The 19390-nt window shown below is 36.2% G+C and overlaps 1 protein-coding gene across 1 annotated transcript in view; it reads left to right on the top strand.

Annotated features, from left to right (window-relative positions):
• LOC136035470 (proteasome subunit alpha type-2-like) overlaps positions 1 to 19390 on the top strand; it is a 62734-nt gene that overhangs the window by 4866 nt on the left and 38478 nt on the right. Inside the window, exons 2-4 of the mRNA XM_065717284.1 lie at positions 4403 to 4479; positions 10640 to 10753; positions 15916 to 16057. Coding sequence (XP_065573356.1) covers positions 4403 to 4479; positions 10640 to 10753; positions 15916 to 16057 — 333 coding nt within the window. The remainder of the gene's footprint in view (positions 1 to 4402; positions 4480 to 10639; positions 10754 to 15915; positions 16058 to 19390) is intronic.

Here is a 19390-nt window from a genome sequence, read left to right as displayed (position 1 = left end):
TGTCTCTTCCATATTATTTTAGCTAGTGATACCTCTCAATGATATTTTGTATAGTAGGATAATTGCCTGATTTTTGACAATATTTTCAGTGCTATTCCAAATCAACCTAAAAAATAATAATAAAAAAAGATTAGGGCTTAATAGGGCTGATTTTAAATTTCATCACTTATTCATGGGCATCATTAGCACATATTTCATAAATATACTTGTAATTCCATGAAACAAACATGAAATCCCAAACTTATTTTTTGTCTTCAATCCCTTGCACAAATAACTAGTACTACACCTCATTCAAATACAATATTTCGCTTTTAATTCATATACCAGCTGGAGAGGATTTTGTGATCTGCTTCTCAAACTGATTACCTCTCTGATTGGAGGACAAGTAAGTTCAGTGGTTGCCAGAAAGGGCCTGAGAACTATTTCATCATTGAGCTTCAACTCCAATTTTGTCATAAATCATAAAATGTTAGCAGTTTGATTAGTAAGATTAGGCATCCAATAAATTAATTTTTTAAGATTCTGTAATCTTGTCTAAATTTTGTCAAGCAGAGATGAAAAGAAAGAAGAGAACAGAATCCATGGCGCATAGGCTTCAAGTGGGTCCTTCTTATGATCCCATTGTTTCTTTGTTTTTATGGCACTTGGTATTAACCAAGTGACATATAGCAATTGCCAATTCTGTTGGTCTGTCTGTCTGTTGGTCCTGGTTTTTCTACTTTAGGCACTTCCAGGTAAGCTAGGACGATGAGATTTGGCAAGCGTATCAGGGACCGGACCAGATTAAATTAGAAATAGTCGTTTTCCCGATTTGACCATCTGGGGGGAGTGGGGGGCCGGTTAATTAGCAAAAAAAAATAAAAAAAATGAAGTATCTTTAACTTATGAGCGAGTAATTGGATCTTAATGAATATTGATGTTTAGAATGATAGTGTCTCTCAGAGCTCTTATTTTAAATCCCGACCGGACCTGATGACATTGGGGGGAGTTGGAGGGTGGAAACTTAAAGTCCCAGTTTTGCTACTTTAGGCACTTCCAGGTAAGCTAGGACGATGAAATTTGGCAAGCGTATCAGGGACCGGACCAGATTAAATTATAAATAGTCGTTTTCCCGATTTGACAATCTGGGGGGGAGGAATGGGGGCCGGTTAATTCTGAAAAAATAGAAAAAATGAAGTATTTTTAACTTATGAGTGGGTGATTGGATCATAATGAAATTTGATGTTTGGAATGATACTGTGTCTCAGAGCTCGTATTTTAAATCCCGACCGGATCTGATGACAGTGGGGGGAGTTGGAGGGGGAAACCTAAAATCTCGGAAAACACTTAGAGTGGAGGGATTGGGATGAAACTTGATGGGAAAAATAAGCGTAAGTCCCAGATACATGATTGACATAATCGGAACTGATTCGCTCTCTTTGGGGTAGTTGGGGGGAGTAATTCTTAAAAATTAGAAAAAATGAGGTATTTTCAACTTACGAACGGGTGATCGGATCTCAATGAAATTTGATGTTTAGAAGGATATCGTGTCTTAAAGCTCTTATTTTAAATCCCGAACGGATCTGGTGACGGGGGCGGGGAGTTGGGAGGGGGAAACCTAAAAGTTGGAAAACACTTAGAGTGGAGGGATCGGGATGAAACTTGGTGGGAAAAATAAGCACAAGTCCTAGATAAGTGATTGAAATAACCGCAACGGATCCGTTCTCTTTGGGGGAATTGGGGAGGGTTAATTCTGCACAAATTAGAAAAATGAGGTATTTTTAACTTACGAAGGAGTGATCGGATCTTAATGAAATTTGAAGTTTGGAAGTATATCGTGTCTCAGAGCTCTTATTTTTAATCCTGACTGGATCCGGTGACATTGGGGGGAATTGAGGGGTATTACCTAAAATGTTGAAAACGCTTAGAGTGGAGGGATTGGGATGAAACTTGGTGGGAAAAATAAGCACAAGTCCTAGATACGTGATTGACATAACCGGGACGGATCCGCTCTCTTTGGGGGAGTGGGGGCGAGGGTTAATTCTGAAAGATTAAAAAAATGAGGTATTTTTAACTTACGAGTTAAGAAGGAAACATGTTTGAGAAGGAAGCATGATGAGAATACAATATGCATAACAATTGTAGCAAACAGATTTTGCATGGAACTCCCTATATTTTACCCCCCCCATAATGTGTAAATATACAGTTGAAATTATATATTTCCCCTCTATTCTCCCAATGCGTCTCTCTTGTTTCATACCTTGTACTTATTAATTGAATTAACTGTTTAAAAGAAGAACCGGAAAACAAGTGATGGGTGACAGAATGCATTGGTTTTATATAATTTGGACTATATATTTGCTTTTTAGGGGAAGGTGGGTTGGCGGTAAAGTATAGGTGGGATCCATGCAAAAGGTGTTAGCTACAGCTATTGTGCATATTATGAAATGTTTTCTTAACATATTTCCTTTTCTAGGCTTATACCCCTAAGCTGTAACTATTGCTGACGAAATTGGAATTCCCCAAGAAGCAAAGTCCTGCGGATGTAACTGTTCCAGTCATCTTGCAGTCAGCAGAGTAAAGGGAAAATATTTTTACACTCTGGCAGTCATCAATGATGATTTTACATTCATGAACTTAGCTATTGACTTTTAATTAGTTTCCATGTCCTTTGGGCACAGACAACGCGGACCCCAGTTATTGCTCACCTGTTTCAAAGGCCGCCTTTTCAAATGCGCAATTTAAATATGTATTTAAAACGTTTTCCATGAGTTTGATGAGCAGGTCATTCAAAGAGTCTATGTCAGAAGATAAGGATAAAATTGTAACTGAAATGTATGAAAAAATTCCTACCTATAAAGAACGGTATCGATAATTCAAAAGGGCAAGGTTTCATGAAAATCAAAAACCTGATTTCATGTGTCCCTCCCTTCCTTAGAATACCGAACAAGAAGAGACTACAGAAACACCGTATTTTCAAGTTTATCTTTATAATAATTGCCAATAAAGAAAGTACAGCAAATTCGATAACTCTAGTACCGAGTCTAATTTTAGGTTCTGACCTTCTCACAAGTGCCAAATGAGCTCTTGGCTCTTGGTTCTTCTGACCTCGCCACAAGTGCCATATGAGCTCTTAGCTCTTGTTTGTTCTGGCATATTAAAAGATCCTGAAGGTAATCTTGGCAAGCAGCTGAGAAACATTAAAGTAAGATACTATCCAGTGCTGCATTTGTGTACACATTTTTTTTTTAATTTTTGGAAATGAACAGTAACTAAAAAATTGAAGTTTTTTGAGGGGCATAGTGCAAAACCAAATTTTATGGACTTGAATGATATGTCTATTGCAAATAAATGTTCAATGCAAAATTCACAACATTTGACAAAATATGAGATAAAAACAGCTTTTAAAGATCCTTAGTATCACTACTCTAGGGAATTATGCCACTCATTGGCATAATTCTGGCATAAATTGCCACTCGTTGGCATAAATGGCATATGCCTGACACTCATTGCAGATGGGCCCAATTTGGCTTTGGATGCTTGTTTTCCTGTCATTCTACACAAATTAATGGTTTTGTGTCAATTCTAAACTCTTGGTCAACCTGCCTAAGACCATAGGCAGGCATGTCTTGTTTGCTTCTCATTCAAAGCAATCTAATAGTCTTATGTCAATTTTAAACTCTTGGTCAATCTGCCTGAGGCTGTAGGTGGGTGTGCTTTCTAAAAGCTAACAAACAAGTATTGGTCCAATAAGAGAGTCATATTTACTCCCATTCATTTACCTGTGTCATTTAACCAAACACTTGGAAAGCTATAGGTTTAACCATTTGCATGCATGTCCAGAGGACTTGTTGGTCATGTGTAAATCCTATGACATGGTATTCTATCTTTAGACTACAAGCAGCCAAGCCTATTAGGCTTATGTTTCACTTGTTTGTCTGTAAGTACAAGCAAATTCAGTTAAAGGAATTTTATGGTCCAAATCTTTAAGGAGGATATAAAGGTTTTCTTAGGGGGGGGGGCTAAGAAAAACAAGAAAAGAACACCATTAGACAAAAATGTACACTCTTGTTTTAATTTATAGGTTTTACTGAATTGAATTTCATGTTATGCTTTGACTATTTTCAGGTCATGACTTTTTTTGTTATTTACTAATGACATCCCCTCCCCCTGCCAGTCAAACCACACCCCTACTTGTGCTGTGAGCTGCAAGAAGTCTTATCATATATAAAAAAAAATGCATTACTTCTCCCAGCTATTGAGAACATTAACTATTGGTTATTTATTTAAACCTTTCCTTGTATTTTTTGCTACATTTCTAATGTGGACTATTTAGAAGAAGATTAAGAATTTCATTTGATGCTTTTACTATTTTCATTCACAACTCTGTTTTTTATTCAATTAATATTATATTTCATTTTAGCCCATCTGGAAAGCTAGTTCAGATTGAGTATGCTTTGGCAGCAGTGGCTTCTGGAGCAGCTTCTGTAGGAATCAAAGGTTTGTTCTTTGTCATAAATTGATTTTTCTTTGGTCATATGATTGTTAGTATAGTCTTATTCAGTTATTGAATTATTGTTGTGTGGGGTGCCAACCCTAAATTGCTGGAGAATGGTTCTTGAACCACACCTACCATGTGATCACTGTTACCAAGTGGCCTTAAATTGCATCCCTCCAGTACTCTCTAGTCCCGATGGTTGGTCGCTTGACCTTAACACAACAACCAGATCTGTTGCCATCATCAACTATGGAGCATCAGAATTCTTGCAACTGTGAAAAATCAACACTAAGAAGGACCTAGAAAGAATTTTCCTTATTAAAATTGGTCTCGTTTAGTTAGTTTACAGTCAGCTTTTATTCTGCTTAAGTAGTTATTCTACACTCTTTTATGAATAGGTTCGCATAATAAAAATTACAGAGAAGAGGGGGGAGTTATTGCAGAAAGATGCATGTTTGTTGCTGTAATTTTTTGCGATTTCAGGGAGAGGTAGGGGGATGGAGTCTTTTTCTTGCCTCAGGTTTGCAGATATGCTGTCATAGATTTGCATACATACAGCATTTTCTTGGGTATTTCAGGTTTTTTGGACTTTTCTTGAAGTGAAGGGTGTCTAAAATCTGCTAAAAAGCCCGTTTCTGTTCACAAAATGCTTGGTAGAGAGGAGTTTGTCAAAAAATACTAAGGAAGCTGGGAGGTGGAGACAGATTTTTCCAAAGTCATGACCTATCTAAGTTGTCTTTTCACACCGGAATATGGTAGTAATCTAAATTAATATGCTAATAGCTGGGAGGTAGAAGCGGGGGGAGGGGCAGATTTTCCATGACCAATCTAAGTTGTCTTTTCACACCAGAAAATGGTAGTATGCTAATTACAGATATAAATATTGTTATTGCTTCTTTGTTTTTAATTTTGATTTTCTTTATTTGTAGCAATTTCCAGTCATTTAAATTTATCTCGTGGATAATTTAATTTTATCCTAGTTTAAGTTAAGTTTGTTCTCGATTCTTCTTGGAAAGATTATTTTTTTTAGTTTAATTTGTTCACTCAAAGACAAAGATTAAATATACATTATTAAAAAAGAAATATACATGAAATGCGAATATTAGATGAATATCAAAGGCTGGAACTGGTGGAAATGGTCTGACTCGTATTTTAAACTTCCACTTAAATTTGTTTTTCGGGTGAGGGGCAAATTTGCAAAAAACTAGTTTTTAAATGGAAATTTTTTAGAGATTATGAAATCAGTTTAAATATTGCATGATTATGGAGGTTGTGCGCCTTAATGCTTCCTTTTCTTTATGCATTCCTAGTGTGAAAAATACCTGATCCAAGAAAAGACTACTAAAACTTTTGGATTATGTTATGCAATCTCATATTCGATGGTGTCAGTTCACGAAAATGTAGTGAAGTCAGAATTTGTTTTTCCAAAACTAGTGGAGGGGGATCCAAATTGTGTCCTGATTTAATCTTTTTATAAAAATATCAAAAAAATGAATTTTCAATGAAAATGCCCCCCAAAAAGGTATTCTTTGTAAATTTAGAGGGGAACATTATCTTCATGTTCGTCCTGCAATTGATGCCAGTGCTCATATTATACATGTTCTTATTGTTTTTTATGTCACTTGGTATTAACCAAGTGACATATAGCAATCGCAAATTCTGTCAGTCTGTCTGTCTGTCGGTCTGTTGGTCCTGGTTTTGCTACTTTAGGCACTTCCAGGTAAGCTAGGCGATGAAATTTGGCAGGCGTATCAGGGACCAGACCAGATTAAATTGGAAATAGTCGTTTTCCCAATTTGACCATCTGGGGGGAGGGGAGTGGGGGGCCCGTTAATTCAGAAAAAAAATGAAGTATTTTTAACTTGCAAATAATTGATCAGATCTTAATGAAATTTGATGTTTGGAAGGATATCGTGTCTCAGAGCTGTTATTTTAAATCCCGACCGGATCTGGTGACATTGGGGGGGGGGGGGGTTTGGAGGGGGAAACCTAAAATCTTGGAAAATACTTAGAGTGGAGGGATCGGGATGAAACTTGGTGGGAAAGATAAGCAAAAGTCCTAGATACATGATTGACATAATTGGAACGGATCTGCTCTCTTTGGGGTAGTGGGGGGGGGGTTAATTCTGAAAAATTAGAAAAAACTAGGTATTTTAACTTACGAACAGGTGATCGGATCTCAATGAAATTTGACATTTAGAAGGATATCGTGTCTCAAAGCTCTTATTTTAAATCCCGACCGGATCTGGTGACATTGGGGAGAGTTTGGAGGGGGGACCTAAAATCATGGAAAACGCTTAGATTGGAGGGATCGGGATGAAACTTGGTGGTAAAAATAAGCAGAATTCTTAGATACATGATTTACATAATTGGAACGGATCCGCTCTATTGGGGAGGGGGGGGGTTTAATTCTGAAAAACTAGAAAAATGACGTATTTTTAACTTACGAAGGAGTGATCGGATCTTCATGAAACTTCATATTTAGAAGGACCTCGTAACTCAGATCTCTTATTTCAAATCTCAACCGGATTAAGCGTCATTGGGGAGGGGGGCAGTTGGGGGGACCGGAAATATTAGAAAATACTTAAAGCGGAGAGATCAGGATGAAACTGGATGGGAAGAATAAAAACCTGTCTAAGATACGTGACTGACATAACCGGACCGGATCTGCTCTCTTTGTTGGATTTGGTGGGGGGGGGGGGTGTAATTTGGAAAAATGAGGTATTTGTAACTTACAATAGGGGGACCAGATCTTAATGAAACTTGATATTTAGAAGGATTTTGTGCTTTAAAGCTCTAATTTTAAATTCTGACCAGATCCTGTGACATTGGGGGTGGGGCTGGAGGGGTAAACCGGAATTCTTGGAAAACGTGAAAATTGGGGTATTTCTATCTTACGAATAGGTGATCAGATCTTAATGAAATTTGATATTTAGAAGGAATTCATATCTCAGAGCTCTTATTTCGAATTCCGACCAGATCTTTTGACATTGGGGGGGAGTTGGAGGGGAAATCTTGGAAAACATTTGGAGTGGAGGAATCGGGATGAAGCTTGGTGGATAGAATAAGCAAATGTCCTTGATACGTGATTGACGTAACCATACTGGATTGGCTCTCTGTGGGGGAGTTGGGGAGAGGTTCAGTGATTTGGCGAGTTTGGTGCTTCTGGATGTGCTAGGACGATGAAAATTGGTAGGTGTGTCAGGGAGCTGCACAAATTGACTTGATAAAGTCGTTTTTCCAGATTCGACCATCTGGGGGGCTAAAGGGAGAGGGAAAATTAGAAAAAATGAGGTATTTATAACTTGCGACTGGGTGATTGGATCTTAACGAATTTTGATATTTAGAAGGACATCGTGACTCAGAGCTCTTATTTAAATCCTGACTGGCATTAAGCCTCTGATTTTCCTGTTAAATCAATCTATTGATTCTTAGAATTTTGTTAGAGCTCTTACCATATGTGCTCTTGGCTCTTAGATCTTCTTCCCTCGTCACAAGTGCCATATGAGCTCTTAGCTCTTGTTTTTTTTCTATTTTAAGTTTGTTCCTGACAAACTTAAATAGTGTGGGCCTGTGTGTTCGTGCTTGAAATGCAAGTTTTTTTTTATGTTTGTCAGCGAAAAACACGAAATAGTGCTATTGTTACATACTGCTCTATGAATCATGGCTTTTGACGTGTTTCAGAAATCCTCGTATAATTTACAATTCAGTTTTCAGATTTCTTACCGAAATTTTTGAGCCTTAGCAGTCATCATAAACTATAATTTTTCTAGTTGGGAATTTAGACATTCATTAGAAAGCTTTTCTTTTTAAATGTTCTAAGAGATCCAGGAGTGTTTTGTTTCCAATATTAGAATCCACAGGATTCATATTTTAGTATTTTTTTTTATTATATATCAAATTGCTGGGTTTAAAAAAGTGTTCAATATATTTTTTATCCAGTTTAGACTTGAGGCACAATGTCTAGCTCCAGGGACGTACTCAGGGTCATCGTAGCAGTAATACCACCCCCCCCCCCCAAAAAAAAATGTTAAATGAAATATTGCAGGAAAAATAGACTCCTTGTGTTTTTGGCGAAAATAAAGGAATAAATATGTACATTCTGAAAAAAAGGAGGACACCCCTTCCCCCCACAAGACATGCTTACACATAAGAAAAATAGTGTTTGGTTCCTCTCCCTTAGCTATTAGCTCAAATGACCTCCTGCTCCCTCTCATTAACTCTTTGGCCACATAATTTGTTTTTCTATTGGGCTGTGTTTATTATTGTGTTAATTTTAGGTTATGTATTGGACATACAACATCTCCTAGTTGCGTAGTGGTATTTGGATAGTCAAACAGTTTGTGGTTACAAACTGTAAGTAAATGAGGATTCAGCCGAACAGTAACCAAAACTCTAAAAAAAGGAATTCTTATAACAAATACATAAAAAAACTGGCTGCTCATGCTGATTCCAAATTTATTAAATTCACTAAGTTTTGGTTACCCATCAAAACTATGAGTCTGAGAAAATTTGCCAAATTTGCGAAAAGGGATAAATCATACTTTCAGAAAGAGAACTTAACTGTAAGAGTTTGAAGCTCCATTCTACAAACAACTGGAATTTTGTATTTTTCCCCAGAATAAGCGGATTTATTTTTATTTTTATAGATATTTTTTTTACCCAGGAGTGATCATATTGAAGTAGTGATCCTAGATGATCGGTAGAAGGTTCATTCAAACAGAAATTGAAAGTTCTAGGGCTCTTTTTAAGTGACCAAAAAGAATGAGGGCAACTAGCCTCCCTCCCACTCCCCCTTTTCCCCAATGACCATGTCAAAATTTTGAGATAGCCATTTAGTTTAACATAGTTGAAAGGTCCAGTAACTTTGCCTCTGGGGATGATTTGACCCCCCATAGCCCCTGGAGAAAAGGCTGCAAGTTATGCAATTTGCCTGTTGGTTACATATAGGCTATTATTTATTAATGGGAAATTTACGGGAATTTTCTGCGGGGGAGGGGGTTTTTTCACTGGGAGAATTTCCTTCAGGAGAAAGGTTTTTAGGGGAATTTTCCCGACATGATTTGAAAAACGGTCAGATATCGAATATAAGCAAAACAAGTTTCTTTCTTCAACTGAAAGTAAAGAATAACACTGAAACTTAAAACAAACAGAAATTATTCGATATAAGAGGGAAGCTGCCCCTTCTTTAGATCCTCGCTCGTTACGCTTAAGTTTTTAATACTTTCAAAAAGCTTGTTATTTGAATTCAACAGCCCTTGTGCTTCAGCAGTTGTTTTTAAAGAATCGAGACAAAAGTCAAGCTTTAGGGTTTTGAGCCAGGGGTTGAGGAAGGGACAGCCCATCTCATGTGCGGAATAATTTCTGATCGTTTTAAGTTTCAATGTTGCTCCTTACTTTTAGTCGAAAAAACTTGTTTCTTTTTTTTACTTAATCATTAATCTACTAAATAGGACGGTGATTCGTAAGTTAATCCTGTGTATGTTTCAAATAATTGTTACTCAATGGTAAATTTGAATTTAGTTATTTGACTTTGGTATATTCGTATTGAGTTTATTTTATATGATGTCATAAAATCTGAAAGAGTGGACTCTTAATCAATATATATTACAGTATTTTTTCGATCGCTGCAGAAAATATTACAGTTTTGCTAAAGCACAGTATAGTTTCCTCTTGGGTAAATTATTTGATTTCATAATGACTAAAAATGAATATAAAGTGTGGGGGGGCAGTACATATTCATCCGTAATAAAGAAAAAACAGTGGATTACAATCCTTATACAAATCAACAAATGCTGTACATATAACAAGTGATACAGCCTTTATTCTTCTTATACTCATATTGCTTGCCTTAATTTTATCTGACGTTATAGTACGGCACACTTCTCTAACCCAAAGCCCCCACCCCCTCCCATGAATGTCAAATATCAGTTGGTTTGAAAAGAAACTAAATGTTTGACATTCAATATTGTCTCTTAAACTAAAGACTTTAAAAAAAATCCTTAACCTCTCTACATTTTGTGAATGAGCACCCTTGAATATATATGAAGCCCAAGGAAATGCTTTGTGTTCTGTTTACAAGTATGCCGAAAAGGGATACGTTATCTTTAGATGGTTGTGTACTTTTGGAACCCCTTGCATTTATATTAATTGTTTTTATAGCATCTAATGGAGTGGTTATAGCGACGGAGAAAAAGCACAAATCCATTTTGGTAGAAGAACACAGCATATTCAAAGTAGAACAAGTGTCGCCTCACATTGGAATGGTTTATAGTGGTGAGTTTTTTTTTCTTTTTGCGCAAAAAGCTTTGTACAAAAAAAATCCCGGCGAAAACGATAAAACCCTAACATAGCAGTTCCAAAACTTTATTACCAAAGACATAAAATAACACATCTTCTTGAGCTGTACAGTGACATCATTATGTAAATCCTTGCTGTTATGTCTGGTTGAAAGTAAAATTTCCTGAAATCTTCCTGAGATTTTCTCCGAAAAAAATCATTAGAATAGTTATCTATGCTTAATACCAGTAGTATATTCCATTAATAATATATATTCAATAATATCCCTTTAAATTTTAAAACTCGGATGTAAAGCAGAAGCTTGCCGAATATTCGTTCTCGCCAAGTCATTTTTTCCCATTGAGTCACAAATTTGACTCCCTGTCGAAATTTGGCTTTAATTGTTTTTAGATTTTGGAAGGCCACTAATGTTTAAATTTTGTTCTTTTCAGATAGTCATTTAAGCTATTTTTTTTCAAACCGGTTTTTCTTTTGGTCATATCCTTTTTTACTCAAATGTATTCTTTCAATTATTCCGTATATCTGAAATTCAGATTTAAAAAAAAAAAAATTCTTGGGAATCGCGGTGTCTCATTGTAAATTCAAGCAATCTCATCTTTCATTTTTTTTTCGTACCTGAAAGTTCATTTTATTTCGACCGGAATTGTAGTCTTTTTCTTTAATTAGAAATGGGCATGCAGTAAAAATGCACGATCTATCTTTTCTAGTAAATAAATTCTAGCAACATGGACTAATCAAGTCTCTTCTATCCCTTATTTTCATTTCGTGGTATAAGCATGGTCAGTCTGTGATAGGTTTATTTTTACTGACAAATGTGAAGCATGGATATTAATCGAAAAAATTCGCTTATTCTGTTTTAATAATCTGAAGCAACTTGAAGTTCAAGTAAAGTAATTTCTGAAATTTCCCATTACTTTCAAGACTTTGTAGCCAGTTTTTTCAATCTTTAATTATGACAATCTAAAAAACAGAAGGTCAGTTAACGAAACATCAATTCGGTATGAGAGGTGGGTAATTGCCCCCTAGATCTTTTGACCCCCCTACATTTAAAAATATTTTTTTTAGTATTTTTGCTGAATTTTTTTATAGTTTTATTGGAAATTACCCGAAAATACCCACGTAGAAAAAGAATGTTGAAGCTGATTTTTGTAAATTATTAAAACCAGCTTATTCTGTTTTAATAGGAATTGTAAATTGACCCTTAGATCTTTTTGCCCCCCCCCTAAATTTAAAAATATTTTTTTTTAGTATTTTTACTGAATTTTTTTTATAGTTTTATTGGAATTTACCCGAAAATACCCACGTAAACAAAGAATATTGAAGCTGCTTTTTATAAATTATTAAAACCAGCTTATTTTGTTTTAATAGGAAATATAAATTAACCAAATTCTAAAGCGAAAGTAATTTCTTAATTCTACCAACTTCTCTAAAACCTTTTATGATTAGTTTTATGATGCTTTAACCATGTCTCACATTGAAAACAAAATTAATGAATTGATGAAACAAGCACGTTCAATGGAGAAGGACAAGGAATTGATCCTCCTCCCTCTAGTTTTTGAAAACTACCTTTGTTGGTGTTTTCCTTGATTTTTTTTTCGTTTTTGGTTGTTTTCATAAAAAAAACGTAAAGCCAAAAGATCGCTCCCCTCTCGCTATATTTTGAAAAATTAACTTTGCCTCCCCTCTCTAAACTTTCTTGAATTGACGCCCCAGTGATCAAATATCTTTGTCTTTATTCAAGGCTGAATGTATGCCAAAATCTTGGGTAGTTGTTAAGCTATACGAAATGGGTTTACAACCCAAATTATGTCTAACTTCCCATAACTTATCATACATTAAAATAATACATTTCTAAGCTGATTCAAATATATATGTAAAAAAATTGTATTTATAGATCAAGATCTTTATTTCCCTTTAGAGTCATCATATAATCTAAATAATTGAGTTTCGTAATTTTTCACTTGTCTTCAAAATCAATTTCAAAAGTTTAAAATTAAGTAATTTTTGAATTTTGCCAATAGTTCAATTAAAGTTCTAAACTAGGGTATAGGTTTTTATGGCACTTGGTATTTACCAAGTGACATATAGCGATCGCAAATTCTGTTGGTTTGTCTGTCTGTCTGTCAGTTTGTCCGTCCCGGTTTTGCTAGCTTAGGCACTTCCAAATAAGCTAGGACGATGTTGGCCGGCGTATCAGGTACCAGACCAGATTAAATTAGAAATAGTTGTTTCCCAATTCGACCATCTGGGGGGGGGGGGGGGGGGGAGTGGGCGGACGGTTAATTCGGAAAAATTAGAAAAAAAGAGGTCTTATGAAATCTTAATGAAATTTGATATTTAGAAGGATATCGTGTCTCAGAGCTCTTATTTTAAATCCCGACTGGATCTGGCGACATTGGGGGGAGTTGGAGGGGGAAACCTAAAATCTTGGAAAACGCTTAGAGTGGAGGGATAGGTAGGAAAAATAAGCACAAGTCCTAGATACGTGATTGACATAACCGGACAGATCCGCTCTCTTTGGGAGAGTTGGGGGGGGGGGGGTGATTCTGAAAAAATTAGATGTTTTTAACCTACGAATGAGTGATCGTATCTTAATGAAGTTTCATATTTAGAAGGACCTTGTAACTCAGATCTCGTATTTTAAATCACGACCGGATTCAGTGTCATTGGGGGGAGTTGGGGGGGGGATCGCAAATCTTGGATAACGCTTAGAGTGAAGAGATTGGTTTGAAACCTGGTGGAAAGAATAAGCACAAGTCCTAAATACGTTTCTGACATAACCAGACTGAATCCGCTCTCTTTGGGGGAGTTGGAGGGGGTGTTAATTCGGAAAAATTATAAAAATTGAGGTATTTTTAACTCAAAAATGAGTGACTAGATCTTAATGAAATTTAATATTTAGAAAGAATCCATGCCTCAGAGCTCTTATTTTAAATTCTGACCAGATCTGGTGACATTGGGGGGGGGGAGTTGGAGGAGAAAACCGGAAATTTTCGAAACCCTTCGAGTGGAGAGATTGGGATGAAACTTGATGGGTAGAATAAGCAAATGTAGTAGATACGTGATTGACGTAACTGGACTTGATCCGCTCTCTTTGGGGGAGTTGGGGGGGGGGTCCAGGGCTTTGGTGAGTTTGGTGCTTCTGGACGTGCTAGGACGATAAAAATTGGTAGGCGTATCAGGGCCCTACACAAATTGACTTGATAAAGTCGTTTTCCCTGATTCGACCATCTGGGGGGCTGAAGGGAGAGGAAAAATTAGAAAAAATGAGGTATTTTTAACTTACGAGTGGGTGATCGGATCTTAATGAATTTTAATATTTAGAAGGACCTCTTGTGTCTGAGCATTTGTTTTAAATCCCTACCGGCATTAAGCCTCTGATTTTCCTTTTAAATTATTCTATTGATTCCTAGAATTTTGCTAGAGCTCATGCCATATGAGCTCTTGGCTCTTACGACCTCGTCACAAGTGCCATATGAGCTCTTAGCTCTTGTTTATTATTGGTTTCATATTCGTCTTGACTTGAAAAAATAGTTTTTTTTTGTTCAGAAAAAGGTATAATTGTCTATAAATGCCTAAAATCGCTAGTGTACCTAATTATTTGGTTATGGACGGGGGTCTCTAGCGTGACTCTGTAAGCTCAGCCAGAGTGGACCCACCTCTAAATGGGTACCTTGAAAAATCTGGGGAAGGTAAACAGGAAGGGTGTGCGACAGAACAGGATAGTTGGCCCCCAACTCGCCACTGTACTTCCTGGCTGAAGGACCAAGAAACAAAGATTACCACCACCGGTAGGGACTGTGAAGTCCAATGCCGTATTCTTTATCTTTTTCTTTACCTTGAAAGAACGCTAAAGATGATAATTTTTAAATATAGCATTATAAGCCAGTAAAAAAAAGAAAAATTTTGGGTTTAAAGGATTTTTTGGAAGGGAATCCCCTATTTCGCTTTGAAAATTAGGTTTTCTTCAACAGTATTGCCTAAATACTAATTAATGAGCGCATATATATTTTAATGAAAACTTTAAATAAATTTATTTTCTGTCAAAAGATAATTTTGATCGTTTTCCGTTTAAGAGAATCAGGAAGGTTTTAATGGTTTCAAATCTTAAACAAATTACAAATTTAAATTCCTAAAATCCAAAATTCTATAATTCTAATTAAGTATGCTGATACAACAACAACAACTAATACTACTACTAACAACTCACTGCAGTATCAAGCCGCCTGAGGCCAGCACGGTCCTCTACGCTCTTACACTCTCCTCCTCCATAAAACAAGGTTAAGGGTGTGACACTAGACCTTAAAATCCAAACTGGCGATGCTGCTCTTCGTTTCATGGCCCTTCAGCTAGGAAGTGCAATGGGAGGGGAGCAGCCATCCTCTGCTTTCGCGCACCCTTCCTGTTATATTCAAGGCTTCCCTCCCCTATGTATTCAAAGATTCCCTCTTTAATATCTTCCCATGAAGCTGCAATACTGCATGAATGCAATTTCTGATATGATTCTTGCCAGAGATGAGGGACCAAGAGTAACTCGCCGTGACTTGAACATACTAGTCAAGTCACATACATAGTTGAGCTGTGTGATGATTGTTTGCCTAAAATCTTTGTAAGGGAATTTGTAGTATGATTCTTGCCAGAGATGAGAGACAAAGAGTAACTCGCCATGACTTGACTATACTATCCTCAACAGGAAATTTTTGGATAGAAACATTAGTCGAATAGCTTCTTCTGATGACGAGTTGGCAAGTGACTGATTGAACCTCGGGTAGATGTAATCCTTAAAAGGTCATGTTCAACTGCTTCAAGATCAATTTTGTTTTTAGATAAAAAAAAATTGACTGTAAAAAGTTAAACGAACAAAACAGAATTGTGGTTCTTACACTATCTATGTAATTCAAAACCTGTGCATTTATCTGGGTTTTGAATTGATTTCTTTTTTCAAGACGATCATTGACTTTGTAGATATTTGCTAGGGATTTCTACTAATTCACTTGCTGTGTGGTTTGCTGATAAATATGATTTGAAGAGCCGAAGTATGAATCTTGATCGGATTTAATCTTTCGTTTGATTCCTTTTCTGCATGTATTTGTGGTATATGAAAGTTAATTGTTTTAATAAACATTCATCTTATCAAGGAATGGGGCCTGACTTTCGTCTTTTGGTTCGAAAAGCCAGAAAAATGGCAGAGGACTACATGTACACCTACAGAGAAGAAATCCCCACTACTCGTCTTGTGCAAAAGGTCGCTTTACTTATGCAAGAATATACACAATCTGGGTAAGTTGACTCCATCTTATTTGTGGCTATTTTAACGTTTGTGACATTTGTGACAAAGTGTTTTTTTTCCTTTTTTTTTATGACTGCTGCCCTCAGTTGAAATTGAATAAACCACCGGAAAGACAAAGGTCTAAAATTTACTTTCGTAGTGTTTCGACCCCTCCCCGTACCCAATTCCCTAGGAAAAATGCTTGACATTTTGGCTTAACTAATCTGGAACACAATGTGTGATCCTTTTTTTTAGTCTAAATTCTTAAACTCAATTGACTAGCTCGGTCCATTCTTTCATATCATATTTGGTTGTGAAAATGCTTTGAAGCAGCCAGGTACAAAAGATTTTGTTTCTAAAAAGGGAGAGGAGCATGACTTCGAAAAACCTAGAAAATTAATGGATTATTTGGAAAACATAAGAAAAAACGGAGCAGATCGTCAAAATCTCGGAAAAAGGTTAAAGGCCCCCTGCACCACTTCCTCCTTGCGAACATACCTTTTTAAAGTTTTTTTTCTTCAAAAGGGTTTTATATCCCCTTTTCTGACATATGAAATAATTACGATGTATAGTTTTTGATATAAGAACTATTTTTGCCCTATTGATGTATTTGAGGCCTTAAATGCATTCTGGGTATAAACAACTAGTTGGTATTGACAGTCAAAAAGGCTATTACTGGTATTAACCAAGTGCCATATAGCGATCACAAATTCTGTCGGTCGGTCTGTCTGTCTTTCAGTCTGTCTGTCCCGGTTTTGCTACTTCAGGCACTTCCAGGCAAGCTAGGATGATGAAACTTGGCAGGCGTATCAGGGACCGGACCAGATTAAATTAGAAATAGTCGTTTTCCCGATTTGACCATCTGGAAAATCTTGGAAAATGCTCATAAATGTCGTAGATACGTGACTGACGTAACCGGACTGGATCCGCTCTCTTTAGGGGAATTAGATGGTGAGGTTCAGTGCTTTGGCGAGTTTGGTGCTTCTGGACGTGCTAGGACGATGAAAATTAATAGGCGTGTCAGGGAGCTGTACAAATTGACTTGGTAAAGTCGTTTTCCCCGATTCGAACATTTGGGGGGTAGAAGGGAGAGGTAAAATCAGAAAAATCGAGGTATTTTTAATTTGCGAGTGGGTGATCGGATCTTAATGAATTTTGATGTTTAGAAGGACCTCGTGACTCAGAGCTCTTATTTTAAATCCCGACCGGCATTAAGCCTCTGATTTTCCTTTTAAAGCAATCTATTGATTCGAATTTTGCAAGAGCTCATACCATATAAGCTCTTGGCTCTTCCGACCTCGTCACAAGTGCCATATGTGCTCTTAGTTCTTGTTTACTTCTAAACTGGCTTAAATATTGGTTGAAAATTGTCGAAGGTGTTGCGGTCCTGTCTATTCTTTTTTAATAGAAACACCCTTAAAAAAACTATTTTGAATAAAAATTCTAGAAGGTTGTTATTTTTTTGAAAATGTAGAAGTGCATAAAAGATCTATGGGACAATTACCCCTTCCACTCCTCGATTGACGTTTATCAAGTAGCTGGTTCTGTTTTTTATAGTATGTCATAATTAAAGCTTAAAAAACTGGGTTCAAAAAGCTATAAAACCGCTGGCAAAATTGAAAAATTGCTTTGCTTTGACCCTTAAAATTTTTATTAAAACAGAATAGTGTGATTTTTATCAATTACATGGGTCCAACCTTCGCATATTTTAAGTTCATAAGAAAAACAAATAATACCAAACACCGGAAATGCTTACACCACCAAACCCCTAAAGAGACTCGATTAGTCTACTTGGCTTGAATTTAACTACATTTTTTTGTATAAGTGCAACATTTATGAAGGTTGTCTAAAAAAGGATGCTGGTTTTGAAAACCCGGACCACGAATCTACTTTGGTCCTCCAATCTCACGGTTTGAATCCTGTACGACCTGTTTAAAAGAAGATGAAGATTGTCAGCCTTAAAGCTAATAAACTCATAGTGCAGTAGAGTTTTTGAAGGCGTGACTATGGTTCTCTAATCATACAGCTTGCAAGTCTTTGTATAGTTACAGTTCAAGCAGGGTGTTTCAGAAGTAGAGTCACGAGTTTATAAAAACAAATTCCGTAAACTCAAACAAGAAATTCGTCAGGTTCTGAACGCAGTTGATGGGGGAATGTGTGAGTGAATGAGTGACTAGCACGGGGGTTCGCATGTATGATATTGTGATTCACGTATAATCTCAACATCTCCTGAAGAGAACGGTGTGTTTTGTTTTGATTAGTTCAAATAAATAAATTCCATTTATAGTCGATTCAAATCCTGGGCTTGTTTTGAGACACCCTTTAAATGTTAAGCTAGGGTGTAATTTATATCCATCATTTGTCCAGAGTTTGTCACAAAATAGCTATAAATAAAATATGAAATCGGTTTTCTAGACCGAAACTGTCAAGAATAGTGAAAATGAAACCTGATTGTTCGTGTTGGATAAGCGGAAAGTTATATTAAAAATTCATTTATTACTGTAAAGAAACTTAATATGCAGTTTTTGGTAGTAGCGGGCGCCATATTTAAGAAGAAAGAAGCGTGCGTAAAAAATAAAGGAAATAGTCGAAAGCATGGCTTATTAAAACAGCGAAGAATAAGTGTAAACGGATAAATCTGGTACTTTAAACCCAATCTTTATTTGTGTGATAAGGGACAAAAAGATTTTACATCTTAGAATACACAAAAATTACAGAGAGTAGGTTTTGCCTTGTCTTTATTCATTACTCCTTGAAAAGACAGTAAAAATAGGTAAAAAAATAAAGCTTTATTTAATGATTTCTTTTCCGGGAAAGAAATCGTAACAATAAAGAAGTATCTGTTTTTCTCATCAATTGGGACTAAAACTAAACTCTGTTTCTGGTCTAGGATCTTGATTTTCATTTTGTGAGGCTACTTGCGGAAATTGAACCGATTTCCTCCAGTTCGATATCTGTCATGAGGCAGTAATAGGTGAATTAAGTTCCCTGTCAACTTTTTAATCCCAGCGAATCAGATAGAAAGTGCTTTTTCTTGTCTATTTAAAGTAGATATGGTCTTGAAATGAATCTTCAATGCTCCAATCTCAAAACGTGAAACTAATTGCTCAAGGCTACTTTTTCTGTGTGGACTTTAATTGGACTCCATTTCAGAGTTGCGTTTGTTGAACGGAAAAAATTTCTAAACTCTATATTGAAATTTAAAAAAAATGAAGATTTGAAAAGCACAGGGAATAGTGAAATGATTAATAAATTCTATGATAAATTAAGTACATAAACGGAATAAAATAAATTTGATTCTCATTCATTTCAAATTGTCATTCTTATTCTTTTTAAATTCATTC

This window comes from Artemia franciscana, chromosome 14 (assembly GCF_032884065.1).
Source record: "Artemia franciscana chromosome 14, ASM3288406v1, whole genome shotgun sequence".
NCBI classification, from domain to species: domain Eukaryota; kingdom Metazoa; phylum Arthropoda; class Branchiopoda; order Anostraca; family Artemiidae; genus Artemia; species Artemia franciscana.
This window is presented reverse-complemented; position numbering and strand designations above follow the sequence as displayed.